Source organism: Hypomesus transpacificus, chromosome 6 (genome assembly GCF_021917145.1).
Source record: "Hypomesus transpacificus isolate Combined female chromosome 6, fHypTra1, whole genome shotgun sequence".
Taxonomy (NCBI): domain Eukaryota; kingdom Metazoa; phylum Chordata; class Actinopteri; order Osmeriformes; family Osmeridae; genus Hypomesus; species Hypomesus transpacificus.
In genome coordinates this window covers 12,571,907-12,593,038 of record NC_061065.1, presented here as the reverse complement: position 1 = coordinate 12,593,038, position 21,132 = coordinate 12,571,907, and the positions used below count along the sequence as shown (strand labels likewise).

General features: G+C 40.3%; 3 protein-coding genes across 5 annotated transcripts; 1 reads left to right on the top strand and 2 right to left on the bottom strand.

Annotated features, from left to right (window-relative positions):
• Positions 1-35: 35 nt before the first annotated feature.
• On the bottom strand, positions 36-8,652 carry abcd4 (ATP-binding cassette, sub-family D (ALD), member 4). 3 transcript variants are annotated; one of them, XM_047021939.1, is made up of 19 exons: positions 8,571-8,652; positions 7,453-7,571; positions 7,137-7,264; positions 6,303-6,442; positions 6,079-6,195; positions 5,688-5,813; positions 5,157-5,207; positions 4,931-5,025; positions 4,687-4,808; positions 3,926-4,017; positions 3,689-3,778; positions 2,883-3,085; positions 2,174-2,265; positions 1,836-1,872; positions 1,593-1,642; positions 1,440-1,492; positions 1,136-1,212; positions 620-735; positions 36-301 (listed from the first exon to the last, which is right to left on the bottom strand). In XM_047021939.1, exons 2-19 carry the CDS (start codon positions 7,484-7,486, stop codon positions 230-232), a joined length of 1,695 nt encoding a protein of 564 aa, XP_046877895.1. In that variant the 5' UTR covers positions 7,487-7,571; positions 8,571-8,652; the 3' UTR covers positions 36-229. The 3 variants fall into 3 exon arrangements, with proteins under 3 accessions (XP_046877895.1, XP_046877896.1, XP_046877894.1); XM_047021940.1 differs by having other exon boundaries at positions 7,137-7,259; XM_047021938.1 differs by lacking the exon at positions 8,571-8,652 and adding an exon at positions 8,003-8,550.
• A 2,003-nt stretch (positions 8,653-10,655) lies between these two features.
• On the top strand, positions 10,656-18,776 carry adgrg11 (adhesion G protein-coupled receptor G11). The gene is made up of 19 exons (XM_047021736.1): positions 10,656-10,732; positions 11,271-11,348; positions 13,155-13,226; positions 13,369-13,446; positions 13,768-13,815; positions 13,898-14,071; positions 14,249-14,281; positions 14,400-14,474; positions 14,572-14,725; positions 15,029-15,182; positions 15,354-15,488; positions 15,578-15,688; positions 15,791-15,830; positions 15,944-16,044; positions 16,337-16,458; positions 16,913-17,181; positions 17,381-17,471; positions 17,890-18,173; positions 18,328-18,776. The coding sequence occupies exons 2-19, from the start codon at positions 11,291-11,293 to the stop codon at positions 18,477-18,479; spliced, it is 2,151 nt and encodes a 716-aa protein (XP_046877692.1). The 5' UTR covers positions 10,656-10,732; positions 11,271-11,290; the 3' UTR covers positions 18,480-18,776.
• On the bottom strand, positions 18,759-21,018 carry knstrn (kinetochore localized astrin (SPAG5) binding protein). The gene is made up of 9 exons (XM_047021737.1): positions 20,990-21,018; positions 20,670-20,700; positions 20,495-20,531; positions 20,373-20,402; positions 20,196-20,295; positions 19,803-19,917; positions 19,434-19,495; positions 19,192-19,266; positions 18,759-18,894 (listed from the first exon to the last, which is right to left on the bottom strand). The coding sequence occupies exons 2-9, from the start codon at positions 20,698-20,700 to the stop codon at positions 18,763-18,765; spliced, it is 582 nt and encodes a 193-aa protein (XP_046877693.1). The 5' UTR covers positions 20,990-21,018; the 3' UTR covers positions 18,759-18,762.
• Positions 21,019-21,132: the final 114 nt, after the last annotated feature.

Sequence of the window (21,132 nt, the reverse complement as noted above, 5' to 3'; positions counted from 1 at the left end):
GCACTTTGCTTGACCACACATTTTCACATTAACAGTCACGTTAAAATTAAGCTTTTATTGTAGTACAAAATATGATCATTTAAAAAAGACTCATGAAGAGAATAGTGTTTTTTAACTGAGTTCGAAGCACCTATTCTCTCAGCTTGATCAAGGACAAAATAAGCGACATAAAAATGATTGGTTCATACTGCACAGTTATTTGGAGATGAATACTTAATCCGTAGCTAAATCATACATCCTTTTTTAGATTGGTCAGCTCCCAGCGACCTTCTCCACACAATTTCAACAGGACATCGTGGTACTGTGGAGGAACAGACAGACACAAACAGATCCTGCTAAGTATTGTCCTCTGTGGCCTAAAGCATTAACATTCTGTTGCTTTACAACATCTAAAGACTATCCAGAAAAAAACAGAAACACAGTTCCCTGTTCTACGACAATTTCCTCCTTTGACGCTTAAACACAAACAGGTCTTGAAACAAAGATTGCCGTTGTTGTAAAAAGTGAACATACAGACATATCTACAAACCGCCTCTTTTTTTAAATAACATTTGAAACTGCATAGTCGACCTCTGTGGCGAGCTTAATCTGGTGCAGGTTGGGTCCTGGTGGAGTTTACCTTCTCCAGGCTGCTGCGATGGCCCAGACTAAGCAGAGTCATCCCCAGCTGCTGACAGGCACGGTACATCTGTCCTTCGGCCTCCTCCGACAGAGCACTGGTGGCCTCATCCAGCACTGAGACGTAGCAAAAACAGGGGAGGAACACTTTGTAGAAGCCACATATCCAGGTTATGAAGTCAGCCATGATGAATATGTACACCGACTGTTGGCCTTGTGGTCTGTGTCTTTGATGCAATGCCTTCTTTTTGGAAGCGCCACCGCCTTGTCAAAGTCACGGTGACGTGTTTTCACAAAGGTCACGTTCCTGAAGTTCCATACGGTATCTTTTTACATTTAGAGACATCGATGAGAGTCATGCTCAAATACAGATGTGGCCAATGCGACCGCCGTATGGAAAATCTTACATTCCCACAGTGACATCATCATTCACTGACATCGTCTTGTTTTTAATCCTAAATGAAGATCTGTTCGCTCCTGTGATTAGGTCAGTCTTGTGGCTAACCCAAGGACTAACCTGCGTATTTGGGCTGTAGGTAGAAGAGTCGGGCAAAGGAGAGCCTCTGCATCTCCCCTGGAGAGAGAGCATCATACCTGCAGAAATAGAGGAGGAAAAAGAAGGCAAGCCATCATGACTTCTGACTAGAAGACTAACACTATAAATGAAAAAGAAAAAACTCAACGATATGTATATTTATGGAGCGTATTGCCAAATACGTAGCCATGCATGGAACTGACGGACTGAGTTCTGGAAAAGAGCAAGTGTGTATGCTCGCCTCACTGTTCTCTTTGACCTTCAAACTAGTGTTGTCACTTCTTACCAGCTCCAGTCCACCTCCCCATCCAGTCCCCCTGTCCTCTTCAGGAGACTAGACTACAGAATTAAACAGACAGCAGGGGTTATGACAAATCTCAGATGAATATCGACATATATGCAGCGAAAGGATTTGACACTGAAATCCATATAAACGTACCACTCCTGCCACTTCTAGATACTGTAAGATTCTCTCGTCGTCCACTGACCCTGCAAACATGCAGCCGTTAATCCCCCATGGATGTAGGACCTCCTCAGAATAATAACCATTCTGAGGAATACATTTAGAATCCTAAATATTTTGTACTATTTACACTATTCTCTAGTAACTTGCATCTGACTTGCAACAGGCAGGTACTTTATTAATCCCAGGGAAAAATGGAGGAAAAATCACTGACCATACCTGACTGAGGGTAAATGTTCTGCAGAGGGTAAATCACCTGAAGAGAAAGAATCTATTAAAAACCCTCTGTACATTAAATGGCATCACATTTACCATAACTAGACCTCTGTTTACCTAAACCAAGTCATAGTGCAAGCCGAGATTGAGTCAAAGAACAAGGTTGCGTAATGAGTTATGTCATGAAATGACATCGGTCAAAGCTTTAAACGATTGACAGGGCTTGTAGAACACCTTTACTGGGGCCGGAACTGTATTCACTATGTGGTGTTGTCATGTGTGTACGGAGGAGGGAGAGGGGGGGGGGGGGGGAGAGGGGGGGAGGGCTGTGAGTGGGCTACCTGCTCTCTCAGTGTCCCGTCAGTCAAGTAGGGCTTCTGGGGCAGGAAGAGGATCCCCCTCGGCCCAAAACATGAGGTCATCTGGACAAAACCTGGGGAGATCACAGCCCCCATCCAGACACAGCATGATCACAGCCCCCATCCAGACATAGCATGATCACAGCCCCCATTCAGACACAGCATGATCACAGCCCCCATACAGACACAGCATGATCACAGCCCCCATACAGACACAGCATGATCACAGCCCCCATACAGAGACAGCATGAAATGGGTGTGCACACTTCTGTGAGTCATTTCTAATTATAAATGCAACAATATTAGTGGTGGTAGTAGATGCTACAATAAACACTTTATTTACAATGCAGATGTGACTATCATCCAGATTGTTAGTCGTTGGTATTAATAATGCCAAAGTAAAATTGTGCACTGTACCCCAAGCCCCATAATGCTGTCATAACATAATCACGTCAATCGTTTTTAAACCATTTCCCCCTGTTAATCACTCTCCATCTCTCACCCTCTGACTCAGTCCCCCACCCGTCTCCAGCACTCTCCCTCTCTCAACTTCAGATCTATGTCAAGGTTTTGAAATACATGCGGGTCATGATAGACCCCTAGGGGCAAACACCATAAAGCATTCCCTGATGACCCACCTGCTCCCGGGCCACATACAAACACACTGACGAGCACAAGGCGAGGGCCTCACCACTGTGAGCCTCCCACAGGCGGTTGAGGACCCTGAGGAGGGAGGTCTTGCCGGTGCCTGTGTTCCCCACCACCAGTATGTTGGAGCCCTGGCTGATCTTCAGATTCAGGTCCTCCACCAGCAGCTCGTCCGAGAAGGGGGACTTGTAGGACAGTCGCTCCAGGATGAAGGCCGTGTCTACTGGGCCCCCATGGACGTGGTCACTGTGTCCCAGGCACCACAGTCAGAAAACTCGAGTCACAGGCCTAGCAAATGTCACTAACTGTATGTATGCTATGCTTTACTTCATCAACTTCACACGCTAATAGTTAGCGACAGATACATGTTATAATGATACACGTCATGTGTTTTTATTGTTAGAGTAAATCCCCCATTGTGAAAGGTCTATAAATGCACTTTGATTTGATATTCGGTCATAATAAGTGTAGTAAACCCAGATAAACATGTATTTCTCACTCACGTGTCCAAAATGCGACACTTCCTTTAAAGGCAACAACAATATGGTGTTTCATCATGTAACCAGAGGAGTTGGATCAAATGGGGGGATAAGTTCCACATTTACATTACATTTACATTTAGTCATTTAGCAGACGCTCTTATCCAGAGCGACTTACAGTAAGTACAGGGACATTCCCCCCCCCCCCCCCCCCCGAGGCAAGTAGGGTGAAGTGCCTTGCCCAAGGACACAACGTCATATTGGAGGGCCGGGGAATCGATCCGGCAACCTTCTGATTACTAGCCCGACTCCCTCACCGCTCAGCCATCTGACTCCCATGTTTGAAATACTTTGACTTGAAATGAACTACCTGTCAAAGTCGTAAGTGTCCCCCGACGCCGGGTCGTAGTCACACTGCCTCCTCAAGATGTCATCCATCACCTCCCTCAGCTCCCCAATCCTATCCACAACACACACACACACACAGACAGAATTTGGTTGGCACAACCAGGAAAGACAGATTCAGACGCTTACACATCCACCCACCCGCCCGCCCGCCCGTACCAACACACACACTCTGCAAGGTCATCAGTATGCAGCGGCGTACCTGTGGGTGTATCCGGCCACATCTGACAGAGTGGTTGACAGGTCTATTAGCTGAGTAAAGCCGTTTATCAAGTAGATGCAGACAAAGGCGTTCTGAGAGAGAGAGAGAGTTGGAGAGAGAGAGAGTTGGAGAGAGAGTTGGAGAGAGAGAGAGAGTTGGAGAGAGAGAGAGAGAGAGAGAGAGAGAGAGAGAGAGAGAGAGAGAGAGAGAGAGAGAGAGAGAGAGAGAGAGAGAGAGAGAGAGAGAAAGAGAGAGAGAGAGAGCGAAAGAAAGAAAGAAAGAAAGAGAGAGAGAGAGAAAAAGATTGAATGCATTTATACGTGGAAACAAACTTTAGGTTGCATAGGTGACCTTATGAACACGCCCATTCAGAGATACAGTAACAGATTCAGTTCCAGCTAGTTTTACATAGCGTATGATGCCACCACGATGCCAATAGTGGAATTACTACTGAGACTGGGTCCTTCAGATTACAAAATGTTTCTGATGTTTACAAGTTCAACATAAGTCCTAGCAAAATATGAAATCACACCTCATCAATGTGTTTCTAAACACATACAAACAATCCATACACTCACAAGATCCCACTTTGTGGAACATCTAAGTAACACACGTCCATAACCCCCCCCCCCCCCCCCCCCCCCCCCCCCGACTCAAGGTGGTTGAATCCCATTGCCTAGACCCTGGGTGTCACGGCAACCACTGCTCGTGAGACTCTCTCCTTTGGCAAGGAAGTGGAACCAGGCTGAGGGAAGGCCTACCTTACTGATGAGAGCGCTCAGCTCCCCGGGGCCGAGGCCGTCATAAAGCCCAGCGAAGATGGGGATGGCGATGACGATGTAGCTGAGGAAGCCACCGAGGTAATCAAAGGTGTTCACTCCAACTGACAAGACAGGAGAGGAATCGAGGAGTCATTTGAATGGAGGATTGCAATTGAGTGAGTAAGTGAGCGTGTGTGTGTGTGAGCGTGTGTGTGTGTGTATGCGAGGGAGTTGATAGCCATACTGTAAAGCCAGAGCTCCTTATTTATCAGGGTCTTCTGAGTATGCAGCAGTGTCTGCAATTTGCGATTGGTCCGCATGTGTTCCACTTTTCCAGCTCTATACACAAAAACACACCCCCGTAGGTTAAGGGAATAAAGCCCCCCCCATATAATCATACTACATAAACAACTATATTGAAAAGTAAATTAGGTGGTACAGTTTAATAGAAGAAACAATGGTTGACTGACCTGTAAAAGGCAGCAGATTCTGCGTTGACACGGATTTGCATGTGTTTGAACCTGGGAGTAAAAACCAACTCTGAGCTTCAGTCATATTACTCAAAAGTAGCTTTGTTCGAAAAACGATATACTCTAATACCTCTTAGAGTATGACTCGACTGAAGAGTATGACTCTTAGAGTGAGTATGAGATTGACTATGAACAGTCTTACAATATCTATTTTTCCAATGCACAGTATGCTATTTCCAACACAAGAACAAATGTATAGCGTATATCTCATACTTGACTGGTGTATCAATCAAGTGATTTCAATATGGATCTGTGGAGAGATGGTGAAATCTTCTGGTGCTAATGGAAAGTCTCCAACACCCACATTACATCTGACCTTTCACTTCCACATTCCACACATTTACATTTTGGGTTGGTTTTAACCTTGCTGACTCAGCATCTCCAAGCACAACCAGTAGAAGGTACTCTTGAGGATGTCCTTTTTCATTCCATTCAAAAATGCCTCATGACTCAAATAAAAGGGCACTATACCTGAAGTCTCCCTCCAGTTTTTCTTGCTCAAACAGTGTTGACACGATGGGCCCCATGAGGACTTTGTTAGCGAGAGTCCCGATCACAAAGTAACCAAAGATACTAACAGGACCAATCCAACCGGTGCTGTGGGACAAGTATCGAGTCAGGTGATTTAGCATCGTACACACATCACCGTCTTTTTACATGTATTTGTTATCCTTTTCTGAGAAAAAATGGACAACAAAATGTTTCAATGCTATGCTGACTAAATGTTATTCAGTGCACATTTTAGGCAAAAAAATAGGCCAACTTTAACCTTATCCATCTGAATTTCAGTACAAGGCACTGCTTTGATGGGAATGTCTAGATGGTGGCTACCTCCTTGCTTTGACCCCTAAACAGTACTTACCTGTGGAAGCAGTGGTACGTGTAGTAAGTCAGAGTGAAAGGCGAGACGATTAGCCTGCTGGCCATGGTGCTCATCTGTTTGCATAGCCTCTCTATGTCTTGGCTGATGCGCTGGTCTCTGACAAACACAAAATGGACCAATGGAACGACAGCTCGATTCGTTGCACTATACAACGCTGTATTTTCCTTGGTGTGTGCGAGTGTATGTGCTGCTCGGTTACGTACGGGTTGTCAATGTCCTCCCTGAGCACGTTGAGAGTGTAGTAAACTCTTCCTTGGAAGTAGGCCTTGTGTAGGCTCTCCGTTAGTGTCTTCCTCCAGCTCACGTACATCTGACTGCAAATGTATTGGTCCATACTCTTGAGCTGCCAGACAGACAATGTGCATGCATTATCGCCAAAGAAGAAACATGTAACAAGTGTTATACAGTCAAAGAGGATGTACAGTAGGCCACCTAAACCACTCAAACACAGACAAAGAGCCTTTGCCTTGTACTATTGATGCAAGAAAGTGTCTGGTCATTAATGTATATTCTGAATAATACCTAAGTTCTGATTACAGTTTTAAGTCAGACTGTCACGCTTGTCATAAAAATGGGTGCAGCTCGGTCTCCACTGTTATTGACAGTATGCCTCCTGGAAAGTTCTAGATGCATGGCTTATGGCTCATAATAAAGGACAGACTGACCTGACCTTGTAAAACAGGAGTAAAAGACAAGGTTACCACAGAAAGTGATTAGATTTCACAAGCTTAGGCAGCAGAAACATTGAGTGCTTTCTTTTTGACAGTCGACTATCATTTAGTACAATCCAAACATACTTTCATGATTCAATCACAGTATCTTTGCTGAGCTAAGCTTTTGATGAAAAGGTCAAGCCTTTTTTACTCCTTTCTGAAGCCGAATGTAAATAAAGTGGTGGCCATCAGGGGATTTCCTCCTCATTCAGAGGAAATAATGTGGTAAAGAGTGGGTGCAAAATTGTAGTGGTTATACTAGTGTAGGTGGTATATGATTGCAGGACTTCCTTTTAAACCCATGCACCAGCAACTTTCACTTACAGAGGAGTTCAGTAGTATCAATAGGACAGCAAACCCAACCAGGCTCCGGAATCCTCCATAGTCCTTGTTGGAGAGAACCTCGTAGAACTGGCTTGGAATGACCCCCACTTGGTAAATGATAAGCTGTTCTAAGAAAGTATATGAGTCAGCGTGTCGTTAGGAGTTGACTACTAAAATGTAATGTTGAAACGTTAAGACCTACAAAAGGTAGGGTATTAGATTAGCTATTTTACAGTTCTGTAGAAATGTGACAGAAGGTTGGTGCTTATTTATTTACACAATTATTAAAATAATTTGAGCCTCGGGGCAGCCATACCTGTCAGTGTAACACAAAGTAGCGTCCCAAACATCAGCACATTCTGGTTGAACCATGATGGAAAGAGGACCCTCTGAATACTGCACAATCTCTGCACAAACTTCCAATCTAATTTTGGCCTTGGAAATGTTATAAAAACATAATTCATTCATTAAAGCAGGCAGGTTTTTTTCATGTGTAGCTACAGGTCACAACTTTGTGCTTAACGTAACTTGGCTTTCTGAAAGTGTTAACTTGCTCATTTAATGTTTCAAAATTGTATTTTTATGTGTATTTGCTATTTCTCAGACTTCTATTCAAACAAAGTATCTATTCAAAGTGTCTATAAAAACTCCCTGAACAGGAAGAGCAGAGTTATTCACAGCCTAGATGATTACCTCTTCAAATGTGAAAACTGTAAGATATCTATGCAACTCAGATCATTCACTGCAAGCTTGCTAGATCTCCCATAGTTTCTAAATTGGTAACCAAGTGTAATCCCTTCAAATTGAAACGACACTACATACTGTACACAGACATGAACTAGTCATTCAATGCAAAACAGTCCTACCTTTTAGTCCCTCTGACACTTGTAAGTGGTGGCATTTGCACAGAAGAGTCCAGTGACTTCTACAGACTCAAGAGTCTGTTGTGTATTGATGTATGATTTCCCAAGTCAACTTTTGTGACAGTTACAGTACAGTAGCCTACTGCTTGTACGAAATACCAGAACAGGAAGATAGTAGCCTATACATTTACATTACATTACAACACAAAAGAATAACATAATAAATACGCCGCGCATCACCTCAAAACTAGCGCGAGTAGGCTATTTCTATGTAGCAGTTCGTTATAGTAATGTCTATCTTCAACCTGCAGAGCGTACACTTGTGTCCATAAGTCAGTGAGGGCAAATGTGTTGTTTACATTTTTAGCTAACAGCTGAAGAAGACATGGATGTCCGCCCCTCTCGGTTATGCACTGCCATCTAGTGGCTAAACATGCTTCTCTCACGTTATTTTTGTTCGGTAAGCAACAAACCAGGGTTCTAAACAAAATATAAAACAATGGATATAAAATAAATAAATAACGGGAGCAACAATACCATCAATAATAATATGCAAAATGTGTAGACCTACTTTTACAATCAGATATAGATCACCGCAACCCGCCCTCTCCAGAGGATTCAGAACGCAGAGGCCGTCTTGTCTTTAATCTACCCAGACGCTCCAATGTTACCCCGCTCCTCATCTCCCTCCACTGGCTTCCCATCACGGCCCGTATCAGATTCAAGTCTCTGGTACTGACCTTCCGAGCGGTGAACGGGACTGCACCCGACCCGCCACCTACGGTCTTTTTCAGACAACCGTCTGGTTGTCCCACCGTTCAAGAGCGCCCGGTCCCAACACAAGCTCTCATCCTGTCTGGCCCTCCAATGGTGGAATCAACTCCCCACCTCCATCAGGGACACTGACTGTCTCCCCACCTTCAAGAAAAGGCTCAAGACGCACTTGTTCCGGGAGTAAAATGGCACTTAGGAATACTTGGCTGGACCTGATCTTAGTTTCCTCCAGGATCACATGACTCTCATTGAGAGACTTGTTGCTCTTGTTGGTTGGTTGTAACGGATTTAAATTATTGTACTCGCTGTGAAATATGTTTTACTGTTGATTGTTTTTTACAGGTACACTTGCACTTTTTGAGATTCATGTTGCTTAATTGTAACTTGTTTAACTGCATATGGTTCTTCCCTTTGGCACTTATTTGGTTTTCACAATGTATGCTTCATGTTTTGGCTGCTCGCTATGTTCAGGGCTATCTAGTTGTTATGATCAGTGACCTATGCACTTTTGTAAAACTCTCTCTTGGAAGTCGTTTTGGATAAAAGCGTCTGCTAAATGCATAAATGTAAACGTAGATCAGGTGACTGGCAGATTGGCACACCATAGTGTAGGTTAATAGCCTATTTAATCTGGGAAAAACATATTAGCCCTATGTGTAATATGATCAAATAGACATTCCAAATATAGTATCTCCAAATCAGTATGGTAAATGAATTTCCTCAACTTCTCAACAATTTTTTTTTTTTTAGAAAAGGGGTTTGTGATTTTTTATCAACACCATGGCCTCCTCAGCAAAGCACCAATAATCTTTGAGTTGTTGCAAAGGCATTGATGACTGTGACCTTTAATCCACCCCTCCCCCATAATTTAAGGCAAACCTGTAGGCTACACTACTAGGTAACTGTTAAAAAGCTTTCACAACCTACAGATGGACACTTTAGAATGAGATGTGGCACTTGGCATTGTTGAATGTGTGCATGTTAAGTAGATTCGTTTTTTAGTTCTCAGTGTATGTCCCCCATTTCTAACATGTAGGCTATGTTGCCCCCAGACATGTGAAGCATGACATTTCGCTCCACATGTGTGTCTGTACTTCGAAAAACTATCACGAAACGACAGCTACCAGGGGCACCGTATAGTGGGGGAAAGTGAGGACGATTCTAAGGGCCCCGGTTGAGAGTGGATAAGAGTATGAATGCATGACGCTATATTTGTTCAGGTTGCATATGGCATGAAATCACGTGTGATTGATGACACCACTGTCTTACAAGGGGGATGTTCACCCTCTTTTCACTCTCTCTCTACCTGACTCTGGAGAGCAGCATGTCACGTACAGTTCTGTAATAAAACAATGCTACAAGGTTGATGGCTAAAGAGACAAACGTCTGATCATTCCTTTAAATTATTATTCCGCTGTACAGGTAGGCAGAAGGTATAAGCTTACCTGTTAACAGCCCCTGACTGACAGGGCCCCAAAAAAGTGAAAAACTAATAGAAATTATACAAATAAATCCATGGGGCCCAAAATTCCTGGCAGTGCACCTGATAACAATACAAACAATCTTTGTGAATTCGGGTAATCTGGGACATTGAGACACTGCTATGACTATGTCTAGTTCACATAACTTTGACTAGGACTGAAATCACAAAACGTTATTGGTGTGGTGCCGGTGTCACAGAACGGTCAGGGCACTAGATAATCAGGAAGCTCCGATCACAACATGTATGCAAAAAAAATCCCAGATTAGCCGAATTCACCGTAGCGTAATGTAAACAGAGATCTGTCTGATTTCATACATTGGATATGACTGAGTTTGAAAGGCAAATTCACTATGCAAAATCATGTTGGCCTACAGACATTATTTTCATGTGGCTACAATGTAGGCAACTACCAGAGAAACATATCTGTCTGCCTAAACACCTCCAGTTACTGCAGTGACTTAGCATCAATGCATCAGGTAAGAACCACTCCTGTCTTTCATTGGAATATATTACAGTTAAAATTATATATTTGGAACAGATAATTAACTATGCCATCAACAGATACCGTACTAAACTATATATTTAATGTATTACTTGTTGTAAACAGATGTACAGACAAAGCTGTAAAAAGGGATGATTGTTTGGAAGATTCATATAGTAATGTTATCATGTTTGTAATTCTGTCATATGAACTCACATCCTTTTCCCCACACCACATCTATATAGCAGTTCTGCTTTTGAACCAGACAACCCACAGACAAAGCTGGAACATTTTATTTTAAGTTTGTTGTGCTTTCTCATCTTATACTATAGCTTACTTACTCATTGGTTTCAAGGTGATCTTTCACTCGAAACTGGTTTAAAACGCAAGGTAGATGTATTTTTGCAAATATGACCCCCCATTGTGACCTTTAGGCTATTGTGTAAATAATTTACTGTGGGCACCTAATGTAACTAAACTACATAAGTAGGTAAAATATTTTAAAATTATGTGTTTCTTCTTTGTTGGTATAGATATAAGAATTTCTTGAAATATGGCTTTGATGAACTTGATGGTTTGGTTGGTTGTTCTTCCCTGGATCACTTGTGCCTGTGAGTAGAAAACCTTTAATGACTACCAAATGACTACATAATAATCCACCCAATTCAAATTGTCCAATATTTCTTAATATCATTCTCTAAAGACACAGAGCAAATACTTATTTTATAGGAACCCATCTAATCAGATTGCTTAAGCATTATAGGATATTCTTTGTAGGACTTTTGCATGAAATATTTCTATCAACTTAAATGAGGCTATTTCTCTTCATGTGGCTTTACATCACAAAATGAAAAACCTTCAAATTTCAATCGCCCTTCTGACAACTAACACACAGAAACTCTGAGGCATTTTTTTCATTTAGACTTCAATGTGGTCTTTGGAAATTGCAAGGTTTTCATTGTGTACAAATTCAGTTACTTCCTGTCAATGTAGGGTGTTTTTGCTAATCGAGACGTTGTCTCCCATGTTCACAGTATGCTATAACCCTGGCTCAGTACATAATTATTTTATTGTAAAAACTCTTAACTTCCTGGTTGACAGGAGACAGTGATAAACCACTAAAGACCTGGCTCAGCACGCAATACTTTACATAGTCCCCACGTCTCTGAGACAATACGCATTCAATTAACCCTGCTCACTAACCCAAAATGCCTTACCGATTTAAAGATCGATCATGGGGGCTTTACAATATAGCCATAAAAAGTCCTGTGCTTCCTTTGTGGGTTGTGTTCTGCACAGTAATGCCATGCATGATGAATGTCACTTTCATATTACAAAGGACAGTAGGATACACAGCAGGGCTGTTGGTAATGTGTTAGAGAGCTTGATAAGCCGGTGGCAAACAACCAGGGCATTGCACCCACAGCAAGGGCAAATACTGTAGGGGCATTTGGATTTAATTCACGTAATTTCCATAAAAGGCATCACCAGAGAGCACAAGTTATGTCAACTAGTTATTTGCACAAAAAGACCAAATGGTGGCCATCTTTGTTCCACTATGGAGGAGCAGATTGTGGTGTCAGGAGACAGAGATCTATTGATGGCTGTACTCCACCTGTGTTGAACCCGGTCACCTAGATACAAAGGCCAACAGAATCAATATTTTGTGCCAACATTACATACCTGAGGTACTGGCTTTTCCTGCATCTATTCCCCCCAAACTCATGAAGGTCACTGAACATGGCCTTGCATTGCTCAAGTGTTCTGGAATTTTTTTTGTCCGGAGTGTTACTGGAGTGTGTGTACAGAGACGCTACCCTGGTGCAAGCCTGGTCCTAACCAGACTCTCATACATTTCACGAGTACAGAAGCAAAATCCAAATCGAGCGGAAGTACGTAGGACGGCAGAGCCGGGCTACAGCTTGCGGTTTCTAAATCTCAGTGTCAGTTTTAATTCATGATCAAGGTAATCTAAGGATGTCTTCTGACTTGGGCCTATGTACTGTCTTTTCTTCTGATGTTTTGCAGATTTAGGAGAAAATGTGTAGAATCACTCAATATGTAAAAAAAACAAAACATCGAAAGGCTTTTGTTGATTCTTAATAGGCCTAATCGTATCAGTTTTTGTCTGTAAATGATTTACAGTTCCAAAAGTTTTTTACGTAATTACGTAAGACATCCATTGGGCTATGACGTAAAGTAAAGTAAAGTAAGGTAAAGTAAGTGGTATAGTTAGTCCATCATTCATTTAAAAGAGCCCAAAAATACATTGAAGGAAGCCATTTGAACAATATTTCAAGATTACTTTAATCATATTACAAGGGTTAATTTAAACGGTGTGTTTTATTCCATTCTAAGACGTATTTTTCACTTACTGCATTGAAAGATTATGATATTTGTTTTTCTATGCTCTTCAGTTGCAGATCCTTGTAATGTCGATGGTTGCTCAAATGTTTTTATTGTGGATGACGAGTATTCTGGACTCATCAGTAAGTTTAAGAACTTGACAAATGCCAATGCAGAGCAAAGCAAATGCTATACTAATTCACAACTCTGAATATGTGTGTTTCACCATCCATTCACTTACACTTTTTGTTGATTATCTAAATTTTTACCACATAATTTGTTCAGATCAGAGCTGTTCTGCACCACCACCCGTCCCTAAGAAGTGTTCCAAATCCCCAAAAAAAGAAAAGAACATTTGTCAGGGTCAGTATGAGAAGTATCAAACTTTCCGTTAACTCTAATGTAAACCCATCTGAGGCTAAATTGGATGCTCAGTGCAACTGCTCCGGCCATCTATTCCTACACTTAATTTTTGTCTTTGTCTTCTCTGAAGGTTTTAGGTTGGTTTGGGTGCAGTTTTATGAGTATCTGTGAAGTCCTCTATGACGTTGTAAAAGGGGTTTACAAATAAAATTTGATTTTAATTCAAACTAGAGGAGATAATGAATATAATTGGCTACTGACTGCAGGAAAAAACATTGATAGAGCAGTCTTTGTCATTACTGTTATTTGTTATTCTTGCAGTTTTGAGAGACAACTGCTTCATTTCATTTAACAGTGAAAACGTATCCTGTGAGTATTATTAATAGCACATATAACAGTGACACACTGCAGGTGTCAAAATGTCTAATTATAATGTATATTCAATCAACAGCTAAGTGCAGAAAAAAAGATTTTTGGATGGAAACAAGGGACATTTCCACGCTTCTGTATATGTCAAAGCAACATGTCATTGACGACTTGGTTCTGTGTGTAATAACTGGAAAAAATTGCAGTGCAACAGTAAACTCAACACTGAAAGCAACACTGGACTGGTCTGGAAAAAGGGGTAACTTGAGGCATACTGAATACAGTTGCATATCTAGCAAACTTTGTACCATTGTTAATTATGATAGCCTAGGTAGAGATTGCAGGTTTACCATAGACATCCATTTAGACTCACGAACACAATTATGAAAGACCTCATAGAAAATGTGATATGTTTACAGAAATGTCTTTGTTTCAGATAAGAATGTTGAGTTATTTAACCAAGGCACTGGTATGTTTTATTTTGCTCAGATTAAGATTATGATTTCATATTATCCAGTTTTCACTAATAAGACTTAAGGCATTCACCTACTTGCGCACAGCAGATAATTTTTTTGTTGCATTGACAGACAACTGCAGTACAACCTGTGTGCGCCCAAAGAAAAATTGCAAAATTAACAAATTTGATGAGTTACAATGTAAAGGTAGTAAAGTCTATAATTTCCTTGCAAATTTGACAAAAGTGTGGAATTGAAATATTATTCAAATATATTATATTTAAAATACATTTTTTTGCTTTAGATATTCGAGATGGAGAAAATTTCATCATCAATATGACACAACCACAAGTAAATTGTTACAACTGTTACAACGCAACGAAAGAACCGAAAGAGAAGATTTCTTCTCCTTCATTGAGGAACATGGACGAGGACCACATCGACCCAGTCAAAGCTTCGTAGGACATATTGTTATTGAGAAACGACATGTTAAATACAATTGAATTCTTTGGGGATATATCCAAATGATTCATACAGTGTTTGCTTTTCCTATGGTTGGTGTGTTGTAGTCTTTGATGACAGGTTTGTAGCATGACAAAATGTTTTAAGTGGAGGTTGAGGCTGTCCAACACACTGTTACTACGATCAGATTTGGTCTTCTCAGGGGTTGTTTTATAACTTACTTCAAAGATATGTCATCAGGCTTATAGGGCAAATATGTTTAATGTATGTTCAGTACATGAATTTCTAACTCTCAACAGTCAAGCTATGAAAGACATGTCCTTACTCGTCTCCGAAATGAATGAGACTTCAGCATCTGTGTCAATGGGAGAAGTAAAAGGCATCCTTGTGAAGCAGGAAGACCCTGTGTATTTTGAACAATTTTCCTTTGGCTATACCAACTCCAACATTAATGTAGGTGCATTACTTGACCTTTCAGGAAGCTTGTTTCATTGTGGCACTGTTCGTCCCTCCACCCCCTTCTCTGCCTTTAAATGGAACGGAAAATTGGACAAAGACAGCAACATTTACTCTTGTACATTGGTTATAATACATTGGATACATTGATTCACATTTGTATTTCAGATTGTACAAGACTTGGAAAAATTGGATGGATTTTCCAGGTCTGTTACTGTCTCAAAGGAAGCATTTGAAAAAGTGTACAATTCAACCAATGGTACTTCATTTGCTGGTGTTTTCTGGTTTCCCAACTTTGCAAAGGTAATGAAGAAAATAAATACTCATACTCATTTGAATGGACTCAACAACTGATATTTGTACGTCGATAATAATCTCTTCAATCCTTTTAGGATTTAAAAAACAGCACAGTTCTGAACAATGAAGTAGTAGCAATTGAGATGGGAGCCTTAATCACAAATCTTACAGACAAAATATCTATAAGTTTTCGCAATATAAATAAGGTAGGCTACTTGTAACGCAATTATATTTTTTTCAATGGCCATAATTGTCAATGATTTCGTCATATTTAAGTTAACAAATGAACCCTGCTTATTTTACATTAGGAGGGAGCCAGTGCATCTTGCCAGTCATGGGGCGGTGAAGGTATATTTCTGCCATTTACATTTCACAGTAGTATTAGAAATTCAAAGTAGTTTGATATCAATAACATGCTCTTTTTTGGCAAATATTTAAGAGTCTGTTCTTCTGTTTCAAAGGAAGTCAGCCTAACTGGACATCAGATGGCTGTTTAACCATAGAACAGGGTCAAAATTTAATATGCAAATGTACACATCTGACATTCTTTGCTGTGTTGATGGTAGGTCATTTCCAAAGGGTTAGCCATTTTAAGATTGTGGACATTTCTGTATGTCAGACTAAGTTAGAATATCCATAAAGAAAAAAATTGCAAACTTTTCCCCCATCAGAATTATATAAAGTGTTGTCATGAGAGGAATTAAATATCTTACTTTTTCTTTTAAAACCTTCTCATGATTGGGAACTGATGTGGTTTTAAGTTTATGGGTCTTGGGAGTTCCAGTCTTGACAGATAATTTGCACACTGTAGATTGAGCTATTGATCAGGTTACCATTCTCATGTTTTTTTTTAGTCACCTCCGAACATAACCATCTCTGATGAAGATCTAAGCTACCTCACCTACATCACATCAGCGGGCTGTGGGTTGTCCATGTTTTTTCAGAGTGTGGCCCTCTTCATCCACTTTCTGATAAGGTACTTATGATGTTGCTTGTGTCATACCAGTTACCTAAGGAAGGAGAGGTTAGGTCCCAGGTCATTATTCTACTAAAGGATCAGTGGTTGATATATTAGTTGACAGCTTATACATTTTTAAAGGCAGGGTTTTTTTGTATGTGCAAATTCTAAAGCCATAGCTCCAGGATATTTACATGTCAGCTGCTCAGATAGAGCAGCACCAGAAAACGATGTGATAACATTGGGCTCCTTTGTTGTTAACAAACAAGTACTGTGTCATATTATTACCTTTGAAACATGTTTGTTCCTATGGCGTCAGAGGAACCAAATACAAGTTATTCACGTTTCCCAAAAAGGAATGCTCCAGAGAATTGTCCTTACAACTAAAGTTTAATCAAGAACATATATATGCAATGGATTCCATCAACCTTAACAACATTGCTCTCTTATTTTTGAAATTCTAAAACCATAGGAAGAACAAGGCCAGCGACGCCACTCGGATCCTTATGCAGCTCTTCATAGCCATGTTCCTTCTCAATTTCACCTTCCTGACCAATGCCCATATTGCAAACCTTCAGAACACTATGGGTTGCCAGTTAATGGCTACCATAATGCACTTCTCCATGTTAAGCACCTTCACCTGGTTCGGTGTGATGGCCTTACACCTCTGTCTGCAGATGTATATAGCCAAGAGCATCATCATTTCTCACTACATACTCAAAGTCTGCATTGTTGGGTGGGGTGAGTCCAAACCTTATATAGTTGTGTGTAAAGGGACACAAAAATCTAATTGGAACTAAATGTCTGGCAAATACTGTAAAAGTGCTAAAAAATATCACTCTGACAATCAAATATTGTGTCTCAAGTACTTGGCTGACATGCATGCTCTCAATAAGATTATGACATGCTTTTTAATCTCCCTCTATGATTTTCTCTTTAGTTTTGCCATGTGTGGTTGTGGCAGTTCTTTTCAGCCTGGGAAAATATGGTGAACAAGGCATCCACACCAGCGGGGGAAAAGATGTAATGATGTGAGTAACAGAAAGATAACAACAATAAGAGTGAATGATGCTGTAAACATGATACTTCTACAGTATTTGCTTACTGTAAATATCATACTAGCGTATGACAACTGCTTTGAGATACTTAATCAATTTAATGGGGTACCACCTTATGGCAAATCAAGGTGAAATCAGTTTATATATGATAACTGCAATATTCTCAAGGAATTCATACTTTCATTCACATTAGAGGTGGAGCAAATTGTAACATGTGATGACCATGTGATAAAGAGACTATATTACAAAGAGTTTATTAAAGTACATATGAAATAAAATAAACAATGCGGATTACAAATTTGATTTGGGAGACGGGAAATGGGCCTTTGCGTTAAGATAGTCTTATTTAGTCAACCTTACTTTACATTTCTCTCCTTTATCCAATATCAAGGTGCTGGATAGGAGATTCTAATGTCCACTACATTGTAAACATTGGCTACTATGCGGTGGTCTTCGTGTTTACATTTATTACATTTATCATCGTACTGCGTTGGATGGTCTACCTCAAGAGCTCAGAGACGGACACCAGCTGGCTCGGCTTGGGCGCCAAGAAAATGATGGCGATATTTGGTCTGTCCTGCCTGCTGGGCATCACATGGAGTTTTGCCTTCTTTGCCAGCGGTCCTCTGCGGGTGCCATCTTACTACATCTTTTCCATCCTCAACTCCTTTCAAGGTGGGTAGGGTCAGCTTTTTGGGATGCATACTCATTTCTTAAAGACTTTAAAGACAACATGCATAAATAGAAATTGGGATTGGCTTTCATGGCAATAAGACTGAATAGGACTTGAATGAAAAACTAATCTACCACTCTCACGCTCCTTTGCCAGGCTTCTTCCTGTTCCTGTACTACTACAAGACCAGTCAGGTAGTCGGAGCAACTGTTGAAGACTCCAGTGGAAGTGGAAAAAGCTCCTTCAGCACCGTCAACATGAATTTCAAGCCCCACATCAATCCCTATGTCAGCCAACAACAGCACTGAGTTCAGGAGCAGAGGAGGTCATTAGTTCTGAGTCCTTCAAGATAGTGTAAGCCTATGGACCAGAGCAGTTTGCAAATACTTGATGTAAAATGAATATCCAATGTAGGATTACCAAGCTTCACGCAAACAATATATATAAGAAACACACGTTTAATGTTCTTTAAAATGTACACTTAATACAAAATGTTATTTCAATGTAAACTAATTATATTTACCCACCCCCCACCCTGTCGTAACTTTTTTTTCTATGTACAATCTGTAAGAAAATATTAAAACCCAGTGTCTATTTTACTAAAAGCATCTCTGCTTGCTCAAGAGCCTTCTCCATTTCTTCAACTTCCAAAGACAGGCTCTCCCTCTCCTGCAACAGAAGCTCCCGAGCTTCTTTGAGATCTTTCATGGTGTTTTGGATTTCCTAGAAAATGAGATGAGGACCATAGACAACCCAAGTTAAGCAAAAAGGAGGTCAGACTAGGAAGTCTCTAAACACATTACTTGGCAAAGTGTTTTCGATGACTTAAACATTGAGGAATAGTATTGTTAATGCAGGGGGACAGGAGGGTGAGAAAAGCTGGTTGTTACAAAAGGACTACTTTAGATACATTTAAGATAGTATACTAATGCAACCTGGTCCCATTTACAAAGGCCAAGGAACATGGGAAGTTAATGGAAAAGGAATACAGTCCAGTGCTCCTAATAGATTAACACTTACATCAAGGCGTTCACTTTGCTTTGTTGTCATGTCACAGAAAGTGTTCAATTCTCCCAAAAGATCTCTGGATACATTCTGCACAGTTGGGGAAAAAAATAACTTGTTGAAAATGTATTCAATAATAATGCTAATTCCAAAATATCCATTGAGACTAGATAGTAGGTACCATAATTGGTTGCTCAGATACCTATAACTGATGTACAAAACACCATCATTTGTTCAACAAATACAGACGCTCTTACCACCACGTCTTTTCTTTCATCTTCATTTTGTTGTGTAGTTTGTCCAATTCTTTCACCCAGAACTAAAAATGTCAAACGTGTATAGGTAATTATCATTTGCATACTCGGAATAGAAACTTTGTTAATAAAAAAACATGAACTAAGGGGTGATGTCTTTCTCAGCATTCTAGACTGTAATATAGTTAGTTTAGTGTAATTTTAATTCATGTATGTTTAAGAAAAACTCAAGCCATGTTAAATTGAGAAATACTTGAAAATGTGGTGAAAGCTCCAGAGTGTATTAATTGTGCATTATTATTAATATCCTATGCATTCTCAAAGATCCTGCGTGTGTGCATTTGGCTTAAACATTTCAGAAGTCAACCCTACCAGGGTCAATATTTCCAGCGACAAGCAGCACGTGGCAGTCCTTCAGTTGTTTCTGGAAGTTTCCATTCTCCCCTTGGAGATCACTGCACTGCTGCTCCAGCTGGGCCATTCTTTGCTAAATTTAAATATGTAAGTAGGTATGGGTAAACATAAAATTGGATATTCAGATTCATTATTTTTTTTATTGCACTGATAGTACTGTTATTGTCCTAAAAACGTACTAAGCAAGAATAAATCCCCAAGTCTTTATTCAAGTTATGTATTTAAATGAATTAAATGTGTTAAGAATATATCAAGGAGGCAATTTAAATTTTACATTGCATTGATGCTTTGAGATCTCTTGAATATCGATAAAATTTTATGTGGGAAGATCTAAAATCATGTGGGCACTACCTTAGTCTCAGTAAGGTTCTTCTGCAGCTCCTCATTGACAACCACCAAAAGCTGATTCTGGTCCCGGATATCTGACTGTTGGCCATACCTGCTAGATGGTCTATCAAAACACAAACAGTTTTAGACCTTTCAAAAAAAATTCTTATCTTTCCCAGTGTTAATGTATTGACAACTTACCCTTTTTGTTTTTTGGTTGTAGGGATTTTTCTGCCAAAGACAAAATAAACATGTAAATGTATGGACTTTTTGGCATGCTACAGGATATGTATGCATAAGTATCTTTCCACGGGATGGGTCACCTTGGTGCATTTTCGTTATGGGGCTTGAATACACCATCTGTTGGGAGACACAATTGAGACGAGAGCTCTCCATCTCTATATTCAAACGAACTGCACGATCACTTCAGCTAACTTTGTCGCATTTTGCAATCATAACTATGTGGTTATGGTGTAAAGAAGCCGATACCTAATTTACCTTGTCCTGATCTGGGGATTTTCGAAGTCATCTTGATAACCGCAAAGCAATTTGGCGAACAAACTGTGTTAACATGCCAGAGTATGTTCTGCTTTTACAGAAAGTAGCTCTAGCTACAGCAGCTAACAGAATAGCCCAGGTAGTCTTGAAGGTATCTCGTTGATCAGATTATTTTCATTAGTCTAGCCTTAACATTTAAAGCTAATGCTAAATTAGAAGACACTAAGAATGACAAATTAGAAGGACAATTGTTACACGAATGTTATATTAACTTGACTACAAACAAACCTTTTTTCTATAAATTGACAAAAGACTCGTACCGCCAGAGACCGCGCTGACTGTTTTGAAAATTACGGCGTCACTTCCGATTAGCTAGCGTTTGACTCGCTAGCATTTACTACTTCCGTTGGGGGATTCAGGATCAATAATGATATAAAAAAATGAAAATTCGTTTTTGATATCA

What these genes read in the sequence shown, in the direction of transcription:
- knstrn (XM_047021737.1), bottom strand. Translation starts at nt 20,700, where the DNA reads ATGACTTCGAAAATCCCCAGATCAGGACAAG. An exon ending in CATAACGAAAATGCACCAAG is followed by an intron (nt 20,403 to 20,494) that starts GTGACCCATCCC and finishes TGTCTTTGGCAG; the next exon opens with AAAAATCCCTACAACCAAAA. An exon ending in CGCTGGAAATATTGACCCTG is followed by an intron (nt 19,496 to 19,802) that starts GTAGGGTTGACT and finishes TGACATTTTTAG; the next exon opens with TTCTGGGTGAAAGAATTGGA.
- adgrg11 (XM_047021736.1), top strand. Translation starts at nt 11,291, where the DNA reads ATGGCTTTGATGAACTTGATGGTTTGGTTGGTTGTTCTTCCCTGGATC. An exon ending in CGAGTATTCTGGACTCATCA is followed by an intron (nt 13,227 to 13,368) that starts GTAAGTTTAAGA and finishes TAATTTGTTCAG; the next exon opens with ATCAGAGCTGTTCTGCACCA. An exon ending in GTTTTCGCAATATAAATAAG is followed by an intron (nt 15,689 to 15,790) that starts GTAGGCTACTTG and finishes ATTTTACATTAG; the next exon opens with GAGGGAGCCAGTGCATCTTG.
- abcd4 (XM_047021938.1), bottom strand. Translation starts at nt 8,037, where the DNA reads ATGCCACCACTTACAAGTGTCAGAGGGACTAAAAG. An exon ending in CCTGTGGGAGGCTCACAGTG is followed by an intron (nt 2,266 to 2,882) that starts GTGAGGCCCTCG and finishes TGATCTCCCCAG; the next exon opens with GTTTTGTCCAGATGACCTCA. An exon ending in GGGGAGGTGGACTGGAGCTG is followed by an intron (nt 1,213 to 1,439) that starts GTAAGAAGTGAC and finishes CTATTTCTGCAG; the next exon opens with GTATGATGCTCTCTCTCCAG.